Raw genomic sequence first — 20471 nt, 5'->3', positions numbered from 1 at the left:
CCCCCCAACACATACACACACTCTCCCTCTCTTCCCTACCCCCCAACACACACACACATATCCTCTCTTCCCTCCCCCCGCAAACACACACACACATATCCTCTCTTCCCTCCCCCCGCAAACACACACACACACTCCCTCTCTTCCCTCCCCCCGCAACACACACACACTCCCTCTCTTCCCTCCCCCCCGCAGCACACACACACTCCCTCTCTTCCCTCCCCCCGCAGCGCACACATCCTCTCTTCCCTCCCCCCGCAGCACACACACACACACACACACACACACACACACACACACTCCCTTTCTTCCCTCCCCCCCACCACATACACATACTCTGTCTGTTTCTGCCTCACCCACACACAGTTGAATCTATGGGGTGAATTTGTATTTGCAGATATATTCTATTTTGTTCAAAAAGCACACAATTTCTAGACAGCCTGTCAATATGGCGTTTTATACATTCCAACTTTACAAATAAAACCAGACTGACTCCAAACCAAGACAGATTCTAAACAAGGCTTCACACCTGACATGCACTGTCTGACCTAAAATGTCACCTCTTCTTAACACTGAGAAAACCTTCAGCTCTCTCAGGACAGTGACTTCAAAGGAATTCAGGGCTTTTCATATACATAGCAATCAATTAAAACCTTCTAACTGATTAAAGATTTAACAACATCTTAGGTTTGTTTACTACGTCCTCATCAGTGGCGTGACCCTTTGATCTTTTACTAATAAATTCTGTGTCTGATACTACCTCTCTCACTAACACCTTAAGAAGTAGTGACGCTCTGACTGCTTGCGTTTTCAAATAAACCTGTTGGACTATAACCTGGTGTCGTATGATTTCTGACTTTGCCCATGCATGCTGTCTGACCTGCTGTGATCTTCAACATTTATTGTTTTCAGTACAGATTCCAGCATCTGCAGTAATTTGTTCCTGAATTTAAAATAAATTTAGGTTATTTCCAACCAATGAAGATTATATTTGTTGTGTTAGAAGTGTTTAGTCCATTCAAAGTAATAAAAATGGAGAAATTAAGTAGAAAATGGCAGAGACATTTTCTGCTGGATAACCTTTTGGTTGAGACCAAATTTCTGCTGGCACTAATATTGCATTAAACTCAAATGACTTACTGAAAATTTCCTACCATCAATCCCCAAAAACTTATCACAGACTTATGATAACTTGAAGAACAGTTGAGACATGAGATGTTCGCTTCAACAACACACATTAATAGCTGGATCTCATCCTGAAAACTGAGGACGGGGTGAATGTAGCCAATTACTTACACCACAACAGGAAGTTGGAACATTCCCTTGCCATCCACAAAAACAGCCTATAGAAGACTTACTAGGTCAATGCACAAAGCAAAAATGGTTTTTTCAAAAACATTTTTAACAATGTAATTGAACAGTACAGTGATGCAAGTAAACAGTGTTTTGACTAATTAACTCAAATTAACTACAAATGAATGTGAAAACTCCACAAATATGCTCTGAACAATTCTTGTGTTGAGGTCATTTTCAAAAAATGCTAACTTTGTAGGAAACCCATAATGCATCAAGTCTGAATGGGAGTTAAAACAACTTAACCTTTGAAAATGTGCAATCACTATTATAACCATTTCAAACAAGTTAGTGTTGTTTGCATCTATATTCTAGGATTAATAACAGGAGGTTCTCCTATAACGCGTGTTCCAGCGACTCAAATTGGCTATAACGCAATTGACAAATAGGGGAATGCTATTTGTAACACGTGAACCTGTGTTGGCTATAACGTGATTCCATCGAGTATGGATTGTATGTCGTAAACCTCAAATACACTATCACACAAAGAATAACCGTCTTATTAGGAAAAATACATGAAGTCTTAGTTTGAAGAGTGTATGCTGAACACATTAAATGCATAAGGATTATTTAAAAATGCAGCTTATTTAAAAAGAAGAATGGAGTCCAGTGCTAAATTGATGGTATAAGTGAAAATTGAAGTATAGTTTAAAATAATGAGTGCTGTTAAAACTTGCATCTTTGTGTGTTGCATTTTTCCCCAGATTGTTACATATTTAATATGTAAGAATTTTTGAATTTGGTCATCTAAATCATTCATACCAAAAGTTGTCTGTTTTACAACCTGCTCTTTTCCAGTACAATTTTGAATACAATGTTACTCAGGTTTACAATGTATTTTAATCCTACAATTAACTTCAATGCCAATAGGCTACATTGGAAAGAAAGGTCAGATTCCTCTGCTTCACTTATCCGGTTATCTGTCCAGAAGTCCATGGAGGAGTGTCAATTTCGGGGGAGTTTCATGGAGGGTTACTGCCTGTGAGTTCTATCTCTCACAACTTTGCAATACTCACCTCTTTTGGATCATGCTTGCACTATCATGCAGTGCTAACCATTGCTGGGATTTACAGTGGCAGAACTCTATTTAAAGCTGTCACTTCATTGCAAATACAAGGTCAGATTCATAAATGTATTGCCTCTTTGAAGCATCAATTGATAAACTGTCATTATAACTGCAGCCACAAGAATAAAGTTACATAGGCGAGGAAGAATTTTGGAAAATATAATTGTTATGTGCCCTTTGTGCCCCTAACTCCACTCTTCCCATAGGCCCCATTATTTTCTATGATGCGATGTTGCACCGGAACGCAACCATCGTGTTATAGCAGAATCCCCTGAGCTGGTAAAAACTTTAATAAAGGAGCAGATCTATCTGCAGAGTGGAGAAGCAGAAAGTGATTTGTGAATCAAATGCTAAGTCAAGAACTTGGTTTAAGTGGAGTCTCTGTGGTAAGTATTTTTCAAACTATCATTTACATTTAGTCAGAATCTGACTTAAAACTTTAAAATTGCAAATTAGTTCAGATACCATATTCACAGAAAGTACTTCATCGAGGGAGTTAAATGTCAATCAACTGACAGTGGCTACCTGAATAAGTGTTAATTACTGTAGCAAAAGCTGATGTAGTGGTTGGGTGTGAGAGTTATTAGCTCTCTATAAAAGTAGTCAATATTTTGCTTCTATAGTGTTTTGACAACAAAATGCTTCAGGAAATTAATGTGAAATGAAATTTGGCACAAGTGGAAATTTTCTGCAGAATCTGGTACAGCTTTTTGAGTTTTTCATTTTACCTCCTACATATGATAAGCATTCTTTTATTTTTAAGCTGTAACCTGATATTACTTCAGCTAAATAAATTACTGGTTAATTGAATAACTGAGTAAATACGTTTACACAGACAGGGCGGGTTTATGGAGTGCCATGACTGCAGCATGCAGGAATCTAAAATGTACTGAAGTCACAGACAACCAAATCTGCAGTAAGTGCCTGCAGCTTGACTGGATTCCGAGTTGAAGTCAAGAGGGGAGTTATATGGACAATTTGTTCCAGGAGGCAGTTACAACCCTTAGTCTAAAGAGAATTTTACAGTTGGTCATGGGCCACAACAGGACGGTATGATCACCAGTCAAGCAGGTATGGGGATCCAGCATGTAGTGATGGAGCAGTATAAGAGGTCGGGTGAAGGGAGAAACTGAAATCTAAAGAAAAATGTTGAAGCAATAAAACAGAGTACTGATGTGGGTTAAAGACAAGCAGGGTTGGATAGGAAGAGACCGGGAATTCAGTAGTAATAGTTCATTACTGAATAAATTCATGCAGAAAATGGTAGCCAAAAAGCAGTCAAAGGCTCTATCTGAATGTGCAGATAAGTAGGGATAAATGGTTTAGATCCAACTGTCAATAGAGAAAAATGATTACAAGGTAACCAAGGTTGAGAAATAAATATTTTGTTACTTGCCACTTTTTACAGCTGGTGGCATCATAGTAATATCATTGGAATAATAATCAAGAGACCAAGACTAAGGCCATTGCTGTGGAGACATTCGTTCAAATTCCACTACTGCAGCAGATAAAAAACTTAAATTCAATTGATAAATCTGGAATATAAAACTAGTCTCACTCAAGGTTCCAATGAAACGACCGACTGTCGTTAAAAAAAACCTAGAAACCATTTATGAAATGTCCTTCAGTGAAGGAAATCTGTAACCATAACTACGCCTTGTGTATATTTGATTCCAGTACCTACAGCAAAGGAGGATGGCTAATGTGGTTCCTTTGTTCAGGAAGGACAGCAGGGATAGACCAGATAACAACAGACCAGTTATTCTGATATCAGTGGTGGGGAAATTGTTGGAAAAAAATTCTTCGGAACAGGATTAACCAACACTTGGAAAGGCAGGGATTGATCAGGGATAGTTAGCACAGATGTGTTGAAGGGAGTTCCTGTCTGACTAATTTAATTGAATTTTTTGAAAAGGTGACTAAATATATTAATGGGGATATTGCAGTTGATGTTGTTTACATAGACTTCAGTAAGGCTTTTAACAACGTCCCACATGGAAGGGTGGTTCAAAGGAAGGAGCGCATAGGATCCAAGGCAAGTTTGCAAACTGGATCCAAAATTGGCTTGTAAATAGGAGGCAAAGGATTATGATGGAGAGTTGTTTTTTGATTGGAAGCCTGTGGCCGGCAGTGTACCACAGGGATTGGAGATGGGACCCTTGCTGATTGTTATATACATTAAAAACTTGAATGTCAATGTAGAAGGTATAATGAGTAAGTTTTCAGATAACATGAAAATTGGTGATGTTATAGTTACTGAGGAGGATCGTCTCAGGCTACAGTCTGATATTGATCAGTTGGTAAATTGGCAGAGCAATAGCACGTGGAATTTAATCCTGATAGTGTGAGATGATGCACTTTGGAAGATCTAAAAAAGGAAGGATTTAGATGAGTGGTGGGTCCCTAGGGAGTTCTGAGGAACAAAGGGGCCTTGGATGTTCCAGTCCACAGAACCTGAAGGTGTTAGTACAGGTAGATAAGGTGGTGAAGATGGCATAGAGGATGCTTGCCTTCATTAGCCAGGGTGTAGAATATAGGAGCAGGAAAGTCCTGTTGCAACTTTATAGAGCACTGGTTAGGCCACAGATGGAATACTGTGTGCAGCTCTGGTCGTCACACAATCAGAAGGATGTGACTACAGTGGAAGGGGTGTAAAGGAGATTCTTCAGGATGTTGCCTGGGATGGAAGGTCTCAGTAATGAGGAGAAACTTGATAGACTGGATGGATCTTTCCTCTGAAGCACAGGAGACTGTAGAGGTTCTGATTGAAGTATACAAAATTATAAAAGGCATGAATAGAGTAGATCATGAGAATCTTTTCCTTGTGGCTGAGATCAGAAAGCATAGGTTAAAAGTGAGCAGTGAGTGATTTAGAAGAGACCTGAAAAAAAAATCTTTTCACCCAAAGGGTGGTGGAAATAGGAAATGTACTGCCTGAGAGGGTGATGGAGGAAGGTATTCTCACAACCTTTAAGAATCTGGATGAGTATTTGAAATACCTGGGAATAGTATGCTATAGACTAAGTGCAGGTAAATGGGATAGTATAGTTTGGTGTTTATAGGTTGGCACAGACAAGGTGGGCTGAACGACCTGTTTCAATGCTATACGACACTACCACTCTAATGTGGTTGACTATTAAATTCCCTCTGAAATGGCCTAGCAAGCCACTCAGTTCAAGGACAATTCGAGATGCAGAACAAATGCCTGCCAGTAACACCCGTATCCCAAGAAAGGATAAATAAAAGACCAAGCCTGGACATGGCATAATGGTAACTGCAGATAGTGAAATCTGAACTCAGTAAAAATCTTGAATTGAAATCTAGCCAAATATCAATCATGTAACCATTACTAATTGTTGTAAAAACCCATTCTACATGCGACTCCAGACTCAGAGCAATGCGGTTAACGCTTAACCATCCTCTAATTTGGCCTTAACAAGCCACTTACATCAAGGGGCAATTAAGAATAGGCAACACATGCTTGCCCAGCCAGCATCAGCCACATTGCATGAAAGAATAAAAAAAATTGCCATGCCTTTTAAAAAGTGTAGATAGTTAGCTTATCATTTGTTACTGGGAAAATGTTAGTATCTTTTACAAAGGATTATTAACAGAATATTTAGAAATACATAATACGATCAGACAGAGTCAGCAATGGCTTCATGAAGACAAATCATCATTGACAAATTTACTAGAATTCTTTGAGAAGGTAACAAGCCAGACAGAAAAAGGGGAAGTAGATGGTATTTTTATGGATTTTCAAAAGTGTTTTGGTAAGGTGCCACACATTAGGCTCCGTAAGATTAGAGCCCATGGTGTTAGAGGTAGTTAGAGGATTGGTTAACTAATAGAAGACAGAATTGGGATAGGGAGGGCATCTTTAGGATGCCAACCTTATGGTGTACTACAGTGATCAGTGCAGGGGCCACAATTATTTACTACATATATTTATGACTTGGATGAGGCAAGTGAATGTACAAACGTCAAGTTTGAGGATGATACAAAAATAGGTGGGAAAGCAAGTAGTGAGGATGACAAAGAATCTGCAAAGGGATACAGACAGGTTAAGTAGATGGAATATATGCAGGAAGAACAGAGGAATTGAATATTATTTAAATGGAGAAAGACTGCAGAAAGCTACAGAACAAAGGGAATCCAGGAATCACGCAAGTTCAGCAGGGAAGAGGGAAGACAAATGGACTATTGGCCTGGATTTCAAAAGGAATGGAGTATTAAAGTAGGGATGTTTTTCCAAACTATACAAGGCCCTAATCAGACCACAGCTGCAAAACTGTGAACAGTTTTGGGCCCTTATCGCAGTAAAGGCATACTGACATTGGAGGAAATCCAGAGAAAGTTCACCAAGCTGGTAAAAGGAATGCCATTTGAGGAGACGTTCAGTAGATTGCACCTGTACTCATTGGAATATAGAAGAATGAGAGCCAACCTTATTGGAACATGCAAGATTCTTTGGAGATCTGATAGGGTAGATGTGGAAATGTTGTTTTCCCTTGTGGTAGAGTCTAGGAGCAGAGCATAATCTCAGAATAAAGGGTTGCAAATTTAAGACAGAGATAAGGAAAAATCTCTCCTTTGTAGATTGTGAATTATTGGAATTCTTTACTGCAGGGGGCTGTTGAGGTTGGGTATTAGGTATGTTCAGGGCCAAAATAAGACAGATTTTTAATCAGTAAGGGAATCAAGGTTACGGGGAAAAAGCAGGAAAGTGGAGTTGAGGATTATCAAATTAGCTATGATCTCATTAAATGGGGAGCAAACATAATAAACTGAATGTCCTACATCTTATGGCCTTATAGTTAAAGTAGATATTGGCATCTTAGAAACAGGGACAGATAAGGTTTCATGGGGAATGAAGAAATGGCAGACATATAGTTACAAAATATCTGTTTAGTCTTCACAGGAGAAGGCTTGAGTTATATACCAGAAGGGAACAGCAATCTCAGGGATAATATGGAAATTGAGGTAATTAACACCAGCAGAGAGAAAAGTATGAGAGAAGCTTAAGAGGCTAAACTCTGACAACGTCCCAGGGCTCGCAGGCTGACATCCTAGTGCTCAAAAGAAAACAACTACAGAAATAGTGAAGAGCCGCTTAACATTTTCCAAATTTCTTTAAATTGTAGAATAATTACAACCAATTGAAAATTATTATACAAGACACTGTGATTCAAGAAATGAGGAAAGGTGTGATATCAATTCCCAGGTAAGTGCTGGAATCTATTATTAATGAAGTCCTAACAATACACATACAAAAATCTTTAAGCAAGATCGTACAAAGGCAACAATGGTTCTATGAAAGGGAATTGAGTTTAACAAATCTTTTGGATTTTTTTTAAAAATAAGATGTAACAAATAGGGTGGATAAGAAAAACCAGTACATGTAGCACACTTGGAATTCCAAAAGGCATTTAACAAGAAAAAATAAAGCTAATATACAAGTTAAGGGCTCATGAATTTGAGTACTGCACTGGCAAAGAAAGTGGATTGATTAACAGGCAGGGAGCACAGAGGAGGAATACATGTGCCATTTTCAAATCGTAGGTTGTAACTGTTGGAGTTCCACAAGTATCAGTGCTGGGCCTCAGCTATTTGCAATGTATATTAATACTTAGACGAAGAGACAGATGAGTTTGTTGAAAATACAAGACACAAAATGCCGAGGGAATTGGGTTGCGGACATTAGAGATGGCACATAGAGCGCAATGTGGCTAAGTGTGACGACATTCATTTCAATTGTAAGAAACAAAACAAAAACAGAATTCTTTTAGATAAAGGTATGAAACTCATAAATGTTGATGTTCAGAAAGACTTGGATATACTTATACAGCTCAAAGGGGACGTGCTGGCACAGCAAATAATTTAGGATACAAACTGTAAATTGGCCTTTATTGCAAATAGTTTGTGTACAAGATTAAAGAATTCTTGCTACAATTATGAGTTTTGGTGAGACTACATATAGGACAATTCTGTGCGCAGTTTTGCTCTCCATATTTAAGGAAGGATAGACTTGCATTGGAGGCAGTATAGCAAAACTTCACTGGATTTGTCCTTGGGATGGGGCGGTGGGGTGATGTCCTATGTGAAATAACCCCAGAGAGGCCGGTATCCTGTCACCATTTATTTACACTGGTCCAGCTTCCTCAGAGTCAACTGTCAGAGTGAACAGAACTTCTGACACTCCAGGTTATATCTGTCAGCTAGGCTTCCCTGATTGGGGCTGTTAACCTGGTCCAATTAGGAAATCATACTCTACGAGGTCCACCTGACTGATCTGATAACAATCACTACATCCCTCCCTCTGTAAGTTCGGGGGTAGGCCTGTCCTAGGGTGTTCTTGTACCATGTCCAGTTCGTCCAACTCAGCCTTTGATATGGGTAGCGTGTACTGGACCAGAGACCAGCTATTGCACCCTGGAATGGCTCAGAAGAAACTCTTCTTCACGTGATAAAGGTGTTGAGGCTGTGACATCTGCTGTATCCATCTCCAAGGTTTCCTCGACCCTAGACGGAGTTGGAGAACCCACAGGTTCTGTCAGCCTTTCCAGCAGGTCTGAAGGGCCGGGTATGTTATGCTCCTGCCCAATTTGCGGGTTTGCAACTTTTATGGGGTCCACATGCTTATTCAGGACCATCTCACCTACCTGAACTTTGTACATCACGAGGCATGACCTCACTTCGGCCATGCCTTTACCAATGCAGGGCCATTTCTGTGCTTTCATCCCCTTAAGCAAACTCTCTCTCGCTTAGAGGAGTCTTGTGTCCGACACTGGCGTTTCTGATGCTGTTTCACCTCCCCTGCCAGGTCCGGGGAGATCAGATTTAACCTGCCGCTAAGTCTTCACCCGATTCGCAACTCTGATGGAGCTGTCCCTGTAGTTTGAAGGGTGGTCCGATAATCAAATAGGAACTGGGACAGTTTGGTATCAGGTGAAACTGCAGGCTGTTTCTTTAAGCCTACCTTCAAAGTTTGGACTGGTCTTTCCGCCAGACTATTGGACAACAGATGATATGGAGCTGTTTTTTTCTGCCGAATGCCATTCAACATTAGGAAATACTCAAATTCCCTGATGGTAAATGATGTAACCAACACTTCCATAAGCCTGTGTATTGCAAAAGATGCTCGCAGCTTTTCTATTGTCTGTGGAAAAATGGCTGAGGTTGATGATACCCCAAATGGCAGTCTCGTATATTGGTCCAAATCCTTATGGGTATTAACTGTAGCATACATCTGGGAATCCTCATCTAACCACAACTGCAGGTATGCATGGCTTATGCCCCCCGCCAGCTGTGCGTACAAGTCCTCTGTGGAAAGGGTTAAGTATTTATCCTGCTGCGAGAAGCAGTTTATCATTTGTTTAAAATCCCCAGAAAGGTGAACCAACCTGTTGCACTTCATAATTGCTACAGCCGGTGCTGCCCACTCTGCAAACTGGACCGGTTTGATGATTCCTTTGTCTTCTAGCCTCCTAATTTCTCCCTCTACTTTTGCACATATGACAAATGGCACTGGGCGAACCTTGCAGAGTCATGGAAACTTCCTGGTTAACATGCAAGGTGGCTTTGGCTCCTTTGATAATCCCTAAACCTTCCTGAAAATCTTCCATGTATTTAATTAGGACTTCACTCAAGCAGCCATTTTCTAACTGAAAAATGTTCAGCCAATCAAGATGAATCTTTCTCACCCAATTTCACCCCATCAGACTCAGGCCCAAGCCTTTTACCACAATTAGTGGTAACTGAACCAACTGCTTCTCATATGAGACTAGAATCAAAGTTGTGTCCTTAATCTGTAAAGGTTTCCCAGTAAAGGTTCTCAGTCTAGCCAAGGTCTTGCGTTAACTTAAATGTTGGAGTCCAGAGCGAATTTTGTTAAAGACTTGTTCTGCAATCACTGATACAGCTGCGCTGGTAATAACCTGCATTAAAACTGGGTGACCATTCAGCCAGACATTTATTTTGATTGGTTCTGATTCAGATGTTGCTAAGCAATTTAACTGTTCCAAACCACACGTAGGTGGAATTCCCATAGTGTGCACTCTCTTGGATATCTGCCTACGAGTTCTCTTCCTCAGTTTAAGTCTGGTGGGACTCATTTGCTGCTTTGAGTCCACATACAAGCGGTAACTACAATGGCTTGCCAGCCCAGATCCTGAAGAACATTTTAACCATTTGACCGAAGCTTGGCCTCGTTTTGGCATTTTGCTGCAGGCTGACCTATAGTCCCTCTGTCCAGGATATTTCCTAAGTGAGGATCCGCAACTGCCTTCATTCAAGTGGTGTCCCCCAAGCTCAGTCAGCCTGGTGAGGGTGTCCACTTCCATCGGCATACCCTGTAACTCATATGCTCCACTTGCTGCATTTCCTAATTATAAAACTTACTGTAATGCCTTTTTGAAATCCAGTGGGCTTCAGCTAGTAGGCATTTTTGCATGGTTACATCATTAATCCCACATACTAAATGGTCTCTCAGCATCTCATTAAGGGTTAAACTAAGGTCACAAGACTCTGCCAGTTATCTTAACCTCGTCAAAAATCCTGGTACGGACTCCTCTAGTTCTCGAACTGTTGAGTAAAACCGATAGCATCTCAGAATTACAGGCAGCTTGGGGTCATAATATTCCCTAGCTAAATACGTCAACTCTTGAAAGGTTTTTGTATCTGGTGTCTCTGGGAAAGTAAGGCTCCTAATAACTGAAAAAGCTGTGGGTCCATATGCTGACAGGAGAATTGCTTGCTGCTTTTCATCTGCCCCAATGTCATTTGCCCGGAAAAATAACGTATTCCTTCCGCAAACTGCCCAGTCTTCACCTGCAGGACTGAATGAGTCAAGATTCCCAAATAACGGCATAATGCCAGAAATGCTTACCACAACTCAAAGACAACTGTTGTGATGCAAATTTCTTGAAGAGGGTATTTTTTCTCTCATCGCCACTGAAATAACTTTTCAGAGGCCGGTAGCCCATCACCAAGTCATCCTTTATGTACACATGCATTGTACTTGATGCGAGTCTGACTTTCTCAGAACCAGATCTCGGTGAGAACAGAACCTCTGACACATGTTTATATCTGTCTGCTAGGGATCCCTGATTGGACCAGGTTAACAGCCATAATCAGGGAACTCATATTCTGTGAGGTTTACCTGGCTGACCGCACTATGTTGACATGCCAAGTAAACTGGGCCTACACTCTCTGAAATTTAAAAGAACGAGAGGCAATCTCACTGAACAATACACAATTCTGAAAGGGGTTGATCATCAAAAACTCTGTCATTTCATTTAAATCCTTACTATTGATCATAAACAGCTGACAGTTGTTGCCCTTGGTGGGGGAATCTAGAACATAAAGCACAGACTCAAGATAAGGTGTAGATAATTAGGAGATGAGGAGAAACGTTTTGTAATATTTTACCCCCAAGAGTGTGGGTGCTTCGACATCAAACATATTTCAGACTGAGATAGACAGAATCTTGATCTTGCAGGAAAAATAGATTTAGAAAGTGGATGGGAAAGTGGAGTTGAAGCCAAAGATCAGCCATAATCATAATTATTGGTAGACAGGCACGATGGGCTGGTAGTCTACTCCTGTTTCCTCTCATACACATGGAGACTAAATGGAACTGCTGCTTCTCATTCATCTGTTTGTTACGTTTATGCCGACATCTGTTTCCAGAACTTTGCTTTTATTTCGAATTTTCAAATTATGATTTTGCAAGTAGAAATTTGAACAGCAGCAGAAATGATAGAAATGGATGCCAAATAAAAGGAAGATTCAACATCAGCCTGGCTGCCAATGGGCAGGGGACTTCAAGTTCCTATGCATTAAACTGGTTACATATGGACCTTTTAAGGGACCCATGGAGAACCAGTTATTGCCAAAGGAAAACCAGAAGTGAGGGAATCCATCTCAACGGACCCCAGAGTTTAAAAACCAGGCGGGAAAACACACCGACGCTTCATCGGAGGCTGCACTGAGGATGTTACCAAGCATGGCAACGAAACGGCTGCAAAACAACAAACCAGCTCAGCGAGCCAACCAACCTCAAAACATGATGTATTTTGCCATATGGATAAAACAGGTGTGTTCCTTAACATTGTTGCAATTTTCTGATTGGATAAACTTTCAGCATGAAATGTCAGAGGGACAAGCAAGAGATATAGGGATTGATCCTGTTCCTCAAACTTTTCCAATGCAGTGGCTATTCTGTGATACACATTTTGCATGCACCAGAATCCAGCAGCATTTCTGGTTTCAGTTCATTTAAATGCTGTCAGTGAGCATTTGACAGGATCGCTGCCTTGGATGTCATGCTCATTAACAAAACAGCAACTGCAAAGTTTTTTTTGCAGTAGTCTAAAAATGAAATGGAATTTCTGCCTAACAACTGCTACTTCTGCAAGGAAGCAAACTGCTGCCAATGACAGGGTGTTAAATGACTCTAAAGATTAATAACACAATACAGTCAGAGTCATATAGCACGGAAACAGGCCCTTTGGTCCAACCAGTCCATGCCGAACATAATCTCAAACTAAACTACTCCCACCTGCCTGCTCCTGGTCCATATCCCTTCAAATCTTTCCTATTCATGTATCCATCCAAATGTCTTTTAAATGTAATTATATCCGCATCCACCACTTCCTCAGGCAGTTTATTCCACACATGAATCACACTAAAAAATTTGTCTTATGTCTTTTTAAAATTTCTCTCCTCTCACCTTAAAAATGTGTCCCCTAGTCTTGAAATTCCCCATCTTAGGGAAAAGACAACTACCATCAACCCTATCTATACCTCTCATTATTTTATAAACTTCTTTCAGGTCACCTCTCAAACTCCTACACTCCAGTGAAAAAAGTCCCAGGCTATCCAGCCTTTCTTAAATAATTCAAACCTTCCATACCCTCTCCAGCTTGATAATATCCTTCCTATAACTGGGCAACCAGAACTGGACACAATATTCCAGAAGAGGCCTCACCAATATCCTGTACAACTTCAACATTATGACCCAACTCCTATACTCAAGGACTGCACAATGAAGGCAAGTGTGCCAAGCACCTTTTTAACCACCCTGTCTATGTGTGATGCAGACTTTAAAGAATTATATACCTTCACCCCTAGGTCCCTCTGTTCTACAACACTACTCAAGGCCCTACCATTAATGCATAAGCCCTACCCTTGTCTGACGCACCAAAATGCAATATCTCACATGTATCCAGATTGAACTCCATCTTCCATTTTTCAGCCCATCGACCAATTTGATCAAGATCCCTTTGTAATCTTAGAAAACCTTCTTCACTGTCTACTATGTCACCAAGTTTGGTGTCATCCGCAAACATACTAAATCATGCCTTCTATATTCTGATCCAAATCATTTATATAATGACAAACAAAAGAGGGCCCAGAACCGATCCCTGTGGAACACCCATGGTCATAGGCCTCCGGTCTGAATAGCAATCCTCCACCATTACTCTCTGAATCCTGCCATTACCCAATTATGTATTCAATTGGCAAGCTCACCGTGAAGCCCATGTGATGTAACTTTATTAATTAGTCTACCATGCAGAACCTTGTCAAAGGCTTTACTAAAATCCAAATAAACAATGTCTACTGTTCTGCCATCAATCTTTTTGATAATTTCCTCACAAAACTCAATCAAGTTTGTGAGACACTACTTTTCTCTGACAAAACCATGCTGACTATCCCTAATCAATTTTTGCCTCTCTAAATGCTCATAAATCCTATCTTTTATAATCACCTCCAACAATTTACCCACAATTGAAATCACACTCACAGGTCTATGGTTCCCCGGTGTCTCCTTACTATGTTTCTTAAACAAAAGGTACAATATTAACCACCCTCCAGTCATCAGGCACCTCACCCATAATTATGGATGATGCAAATATTTCTGCAAGGGTCTCGTAATTTCCTCCCTTACTTCCCACAACATTTTGGGATACATTAGATCAGGTCTTGGGAGATTTATTCACCTTTATATTCTCAAAGACCTCCTGAACATCCTCTTCTGTAATATGACCTGTTTCTAAAACAAAGTTTATTTCTCTGCATTCTCTAGACTCCAATTCTTTCTCCACAGCAAAATCTGATGTGAAATATTCATTTAGTATCTCTCCCATCTCCTGGGGTTCAAAACAAAGACGACCTCCTTGATCTGTAAGAAGCCCTACCCTCTCTCTAGTTACCCTCTTGCTCTTAATGTATTTGTAGAATCTGTTTGGAATATCCTTAACCTTATTTGCCAATGCTATCTCATATCCCTTGTGTACATTCCTGATTTTTCTCTTAAGAAGATTCAATTGAACCCAGTTGTATATACCTTAAAAAAATCCTCTTTATTCTTGACTAGAACCTCAGTATTTTTATTCATCCATAGTTCCTTAATCTTACCAGCCTTACCCTTCACTCTATCAGGAACAAAATGCCTCTGAACTATCATCATCACCACATTCTTGAATGCCTCCCACTTGTCAGATGTACTTTTACCTGCGAATAGTACTCCAATCAATGTTTGAAAGTTACGTCTCATAGCTCGAAAATTTGCCTTCCTCCAAATAAAACTTTTATGGAAGGCTTATCCTTTACTGTACCATTTTGGAACTAATAGAATTGTGATCAAACCCTAGTTAATGCTCCAAAATCAAGGTTGCTAGCTGTGCCTTTAAAGATCCTTTCATCTCAAAGCACAACCCAGAAACTCCATATTCATTTCTATGAGAATTCTTTAATCGCCACATTCACACTTCTTGACAGAGCTGAAAAATTACACACAAAGTTTATCATCATTACTTCTCTCAATTCAATTCACGTTCTCCCCTTGCTCAGGACAGGCCTTCATGCATCCGTGTACTTAGTCACCACCGCACCCAGTCATATGTATGAAGGCTAAAGCCCCAGCATAATGGAGCTCTGGCATTTTTTTCTGTTTGTAATAGAAAAGGAAAATCAACCCTATTTTGGAACTACAAATCATTTCTGTTGTTTGTAGATTTATTGCAAATCATGTTTCTACACATGGAATATTTACATAAATGAAGGGGGTAACCAGACAAATGTTTGCAGCCAAGAATGTGGCTGTTTTCCTTTTCTTACAACAGAGGTAGAAGGGGCTATTCTCAATCACTAATTACCACTGTACCTAAGAATCAACTGTCCAGCACAAAGAGAGGTATCAAACTATGACTGTGTTTGTATTTTCCGGTCTACTCTTTCAATAAATCAAGTGAAAAGTTGGAAGCTTTTGTTCAACAGATTTTGAGGGATTATGAAAGGACATATGATTATTGCAAATAACAAACTGTGTGTATATACAGGAATAAACAAATTGAGCAATTTTACAATAAATTTTTCTAGAATCACTGGAAGATAGATATAATCCAGGATTCAAACAAGAGGTCAAAATGAAAAAATTTCATATTAGAATGCTGAAAATACAATAACTGTCAACCAAAACTCACTAGAGAAGCTCTGCGGGATCTTCTACTCATAGGCTGATCAAAAGGTGGACTGCTCATCTGCAGTTTTTCCAAATATCCATCAGGTAATCTAATATCTGCAGGCAGTGACAACCTTTTATTGACATCCTGAAAGTAGGAAAAGAAAACAAATCATTGGTCTAAACTTCCAGCAAGCCATCCAAATTCAGAGTCACAACCCCATCATACCTAAACAGCTTAGCAATTATTTTTCTATCTATCCACCCTACAGACCCAAAGGATCTATTTTCAGCCCTTTCTCTTTCTCAGCTACATGCTGACCCTTTGGTGAAATCACCTATAAACTTCAGCAGTTAATGATTGGTCAGCTTTTCCAGGAGTTTGACAAAGTTAAAATGACCAGTGATATAATTTTAAGGCAGGAATGTGTGTGAATTGGGAGTGAGATTTGTAGGTTGTGATATTTTCATGTGCCTGATGGTCATGAGTTTGGAAAGTGCTATCAAAGGTTGGTGAATTACCACAGTGCATCTTATACATGTTGTATGGTGTCATCCTGTGCACTGGCAATGGAAATCAAAAGACACCCATCAAAAGAGTTTGTTTGTCCTGGATGGAGCCGAGTTTCGACAGTTGCTGGAACAGAAGTGAAGATTTCTCCATCAAGTTCTTGACTTTTGCTTTATAAATGGTGCACATATTTTGGAGAATCTGGATGAAAGTTACTTGCCATAGGCTGCCCAGTTATTCATTCTTAAAATATGAACATCACTGCCAAGATTAACATTTTCAGTTCATTCTTAATTGTCCTTAGAAAGTTGGTGGTGAGCCACATTCTTGAACCACTGCAGTATTTGCGGCGTAGTTACACTCGGCACTGTTTGGAATTGAGTTCCATGAATTTGGTTCAGTGACAATATATTTTGAAAGGCAATATAGTTCAAAGTTAGGATTGTGTGGGGCTTGTCTGGGAACTTGCAGGTGGTGGTGTTCCCATTTGCCTCCTATACACTTTCTTTTATGTGGTACAGATCACAGATTTGAAAGTTATTACCTGGAGGGTTGTTGTTGTGCATTTTGCACATGATAATGCACTGATGCCTCGATGTTAGCATGATTAATACTTTGGGTGGTGGAGGGAGTGCCAATCAAGTGCAGCAATATCCTGGATGATATCAAACTTCTTGTGTCATGTTGGAGCTGGACTCATCTAGGAAAGCAGGGAGTATTCCACTGTGCGCCTGACTTAAGGCTTGTAGGTGCTAGACAGGCTTTGAGAGAGGAATTATTCACTGCAGAAATCTTAGCCTCTGACTTGTTTGTTTTTGGGTGACAGTATTTATGTCACTGGCCCAGTTAAGCTTTTAGAGTCAGACTCATACAACATGGAAACAGACCCTTCATCCAACCAGTCCATGCCGATCATAAACCCAAACTAAACTAGTTCCACATGCCTGCGCTTGGCCTACATCCCTCCAAACATTTCTTATTCATATACTTATCCAAATGTCTTTTAAACATTGCAACTGTATCCACATCCACCACATCTTCTGGAAGAGGACTGATGAGGGCAGAGTGGTGGATGTGATCTATATGGATTTCAGTAAGGCATTCAACAAGGTTCCTTATGGTGGACTGTCTAGCAAGGCTAGATCACACGGAACACAAGGAGAATTAGCTATTTGGATAGAGAAGTGGCTCAAAGGTAGAAGACAGAAGGTGGTGGTGGAGGGCTGCTTTTCAGTCTAGAGGCCTGTGACCAGCAGTGCACCACAAGGATCGGTGCTGGGTCCACTAGCTTTTGTCATTTATACAATGATTTGGATGTGAACATAGGATGTATGGGTAGTAAGTTTGCAGATGACACTAAAAGTTGGAAGTGTAGTGGACGGCAAAGGTGGTTAATTCAGAATACAAAAGGATCTTGATCAGATGGGCCAATGGGTCAAGAAGTGGCAGATGGAGTTTAATTTAGATAAATACGAGATGTTGCATTTTGGTAAGGCAAATCAGGACATGACTTATAGACTTAATGCTAAGGTCCTGGGCACTGTTGCTGTGGGGCAGGATGCAGTGGGGATGAAAAATCTGTCAAAGCCAGTGCCTGATGACAGCATGATTGATGACAACCAGAATGAGCAATGGATGGAGGTTGGAGGGCCCGAAGCGAAGAAACCAAAGACTGAAGATCAAGCCCTACTCCCGGAGAATGAAGACCAGGTTGTCCGTCGACCGTGGACACAGCAGCATCTGGTGGTGGCAGATATCCGTTTAACGCCGTCCCTGGCCTTAACCCCACCTCAAGTGGAGCAGGATGCTGAAAGCATGGACGTCAATGTTAGAGGTCCAGATGGTTTTACACCACTTATTTTGGCGTCACTACAAGGTGGCGGGCTGGACACTGGAATTGAGGAGGAGGAAGATACCAAGGACAAAGAGACCTTGGAGTGGAGTTTCATAGTTCCTTGGAAGTGGGATAGTGAAGGTGGTGCTCGGTATGCTTACCTTTATTTGTTAGTGCATTAAGTATAGGAGTTGGGAGGTCATGTTGCAGCTGTACAGGACATTAGTTTGGCCACATTTGGAATACTGTGTGCAATTCTGGTCTCTCTCCTATAGGGAACGATGTTGTGAAACTAGAGGGTTCAGAAAAGTTTCCGGGAATGTTGCCAGGGTTGGACGGTTTGAGCTATGGGGAGAGGCTATTTCCCTGGAGCATCAGAGGTGAAGCGGTGACCTTATAGAGGTTTATAAAATCATGAGGGGCACGGATAGGGTAAATAAGCAAGGTCTTTTTCCCGGGGTGGGAAAGTCCAAAACTAGAGGGCATAGGTTTAAGGTGAGAAAGGAAAGATATAAAAGGGACCTAAGGGGCAACTTTTTCACGCAAAGGGTGGTGCATGTATGGACTGAGCAGCCAGAGAAAGTGGTGGAGGCTGGTATGATTACAACATTTAAAAGGCATCTGGACAGGTATATGAATGGGAAGAGTTTAGGGGAATATGGGCCAAATACTAGCAAACAAGACTAGATTTATATTGGATATCTGGTCAGCATGGATGAGTTGGACCAAAAGGTCTGTTTCTGTGTTGTATGACTCCAAGTTCATTCCACATATGAACCACCCTGTGTGTAAAAAAAGTTGCCCCTCGTGTCATTTTGCGATGATGAAGCAGGTGAAAATGTTCGGGCCTTGAACACAGTCCTAAGGAAATCCTGCAGTGATGTCCTGGGGTTGAAATGATTGGCAGTCAAAACCACACATGACTAACTACAGGAGAGATTTTCCCAAATCTCACTGACTTTCAATTTTACTGAAGCACTTTGATGCCATGTACTGAGCCAATTGTAGCCTTGATGTCAAGGCAGTCGTTCTCACCTCATCTCCAGTGTTCAGCTCTTTTATCAAATTTTGCTCCAAAAGTGTACTGAGGTCAAATGTCAAATGGTCCTGGTGGAAGCTAAATTTAATTTCAGTGGCAGGTTACTGCTAAGTATCAGATAGTGTTGTAGAAATTAGGGACCCTGGACTCATGTAAAAATGTCATAGGATGCTATAAATGGGGGGAGAGAGAAGCTGATGGATGGATGAATTCAGGTGGGCCCTAGCTATGTTGTTCTTATAACTAACTCCATTTCCGGCATCATCTCTTTCGTGGAAGGAGAAAAACAAATATCACAAGCCTACAGTTTAAGTTAAAATTAACCACATGAGGGCAGTAAAGACTCCTCCTGAACAGTTAGCACGTGCACCTCTACAGCTAAAGAAATCGATTCAAATATGCGCATAATTAACTTGCAGACAATTGAACAAATACATTCATGTTTACTACCATCTCGAATTGTTAAAGGAACCAATTATGCTAAATTTCTTTACACATATTTAAGCCATCATTTTTGTTCTACAATCCAGTACTAAAACTGGAACTAATGTAATACGAAACATTATACAGATATGAAAAATAAATGTAGAAGTTATAAAATGGCTTATTTAATTTTGAAATTAACGATATTTCCTCCATGTTGGGGGGGGCCCAGGTCCTCCATCAACAGTCTCAGGATTGATCTAAATATTTCACTCGGACCTTGAAGTACAAGGAATTGTGAAGAGTAGGATTTATTCTGCTGTTTCAGCAAGGTATAGGTGTATGAGAGTATTTTCTGTAGCAAAACATCCAGTGTGTAATATGACAATGAGGAAGGAAAAGGATTCGGGAATTATTACTTATATAAACATTCTGTGTGCACGAGAGAGATGCATTACTAATTGTGTGGCAACCACAGATCCTCAGATGTGCAATGCATCATTTGATTGGTATGTCTGTATTTCTGTGTTTGCAGTGTTTATCCATTTTTTCTGACTAATGTGATTAGGTATTTTGTGAATCGAAGACTGTGTTGAAGGACTATTATTTATTATTTGAGAACTTTGTTTCAAACATTTTCAAGAATGCATGTGGGTTACTATTACAAATAAATGAAGGTATACTGGCAATCCCCTATTGCAGTGGGCAAGTGTTAAACTAAGTAAGAAACAGTGTTGAGATAGCAAGGTGTAGAGCTGGATGAACACAGCAGGCCAAGCA

At 40.4% G+C, this 20471-nt stretch overlaps 1 protein-coding gene across 1 annotated transcript in view; it reads right to left on the bottom strand.

Moving 5' to 3' along the window:
• Window positions 1-20471, bottom strand: part of LOC109925683 (cyclin-dependent kinase 17) — a 168786-nt gene that overhangs the window by 76883 nt on the left and 71432 nt on the right. The window contains exon 6 of the mRNA XM_048610554.1: window positions 15907-16032. Within this exon, the coding sequence (XP_048466511.1) occupies window positions 15907-16032 (126 nt within the window). The remainder of the gene's footprint in view (window positions 1-15906; window positions 16033-20471) is intronic.

The sequence above is a fragment of the Rhincodon typus genome, chromosome 22 (genome assembly GCF_021869965.1).
Source record: "Rhincodon typus isolate 14 chromosome 22, sRhiTyp1.1, whole genome shotgun sequence".
NCBI classification, from domain to species: Eukaryota; Metazoa; Chordata; class Chondrichthyes; order Orectolobiformes; family Rhincodontidae; genus Rhincodon; species Rhincodon typus.
Note: the sequence above shows the minus strand (reverse complement) of the source record. Positions and strands in the feature narration are given on the sequence as shown.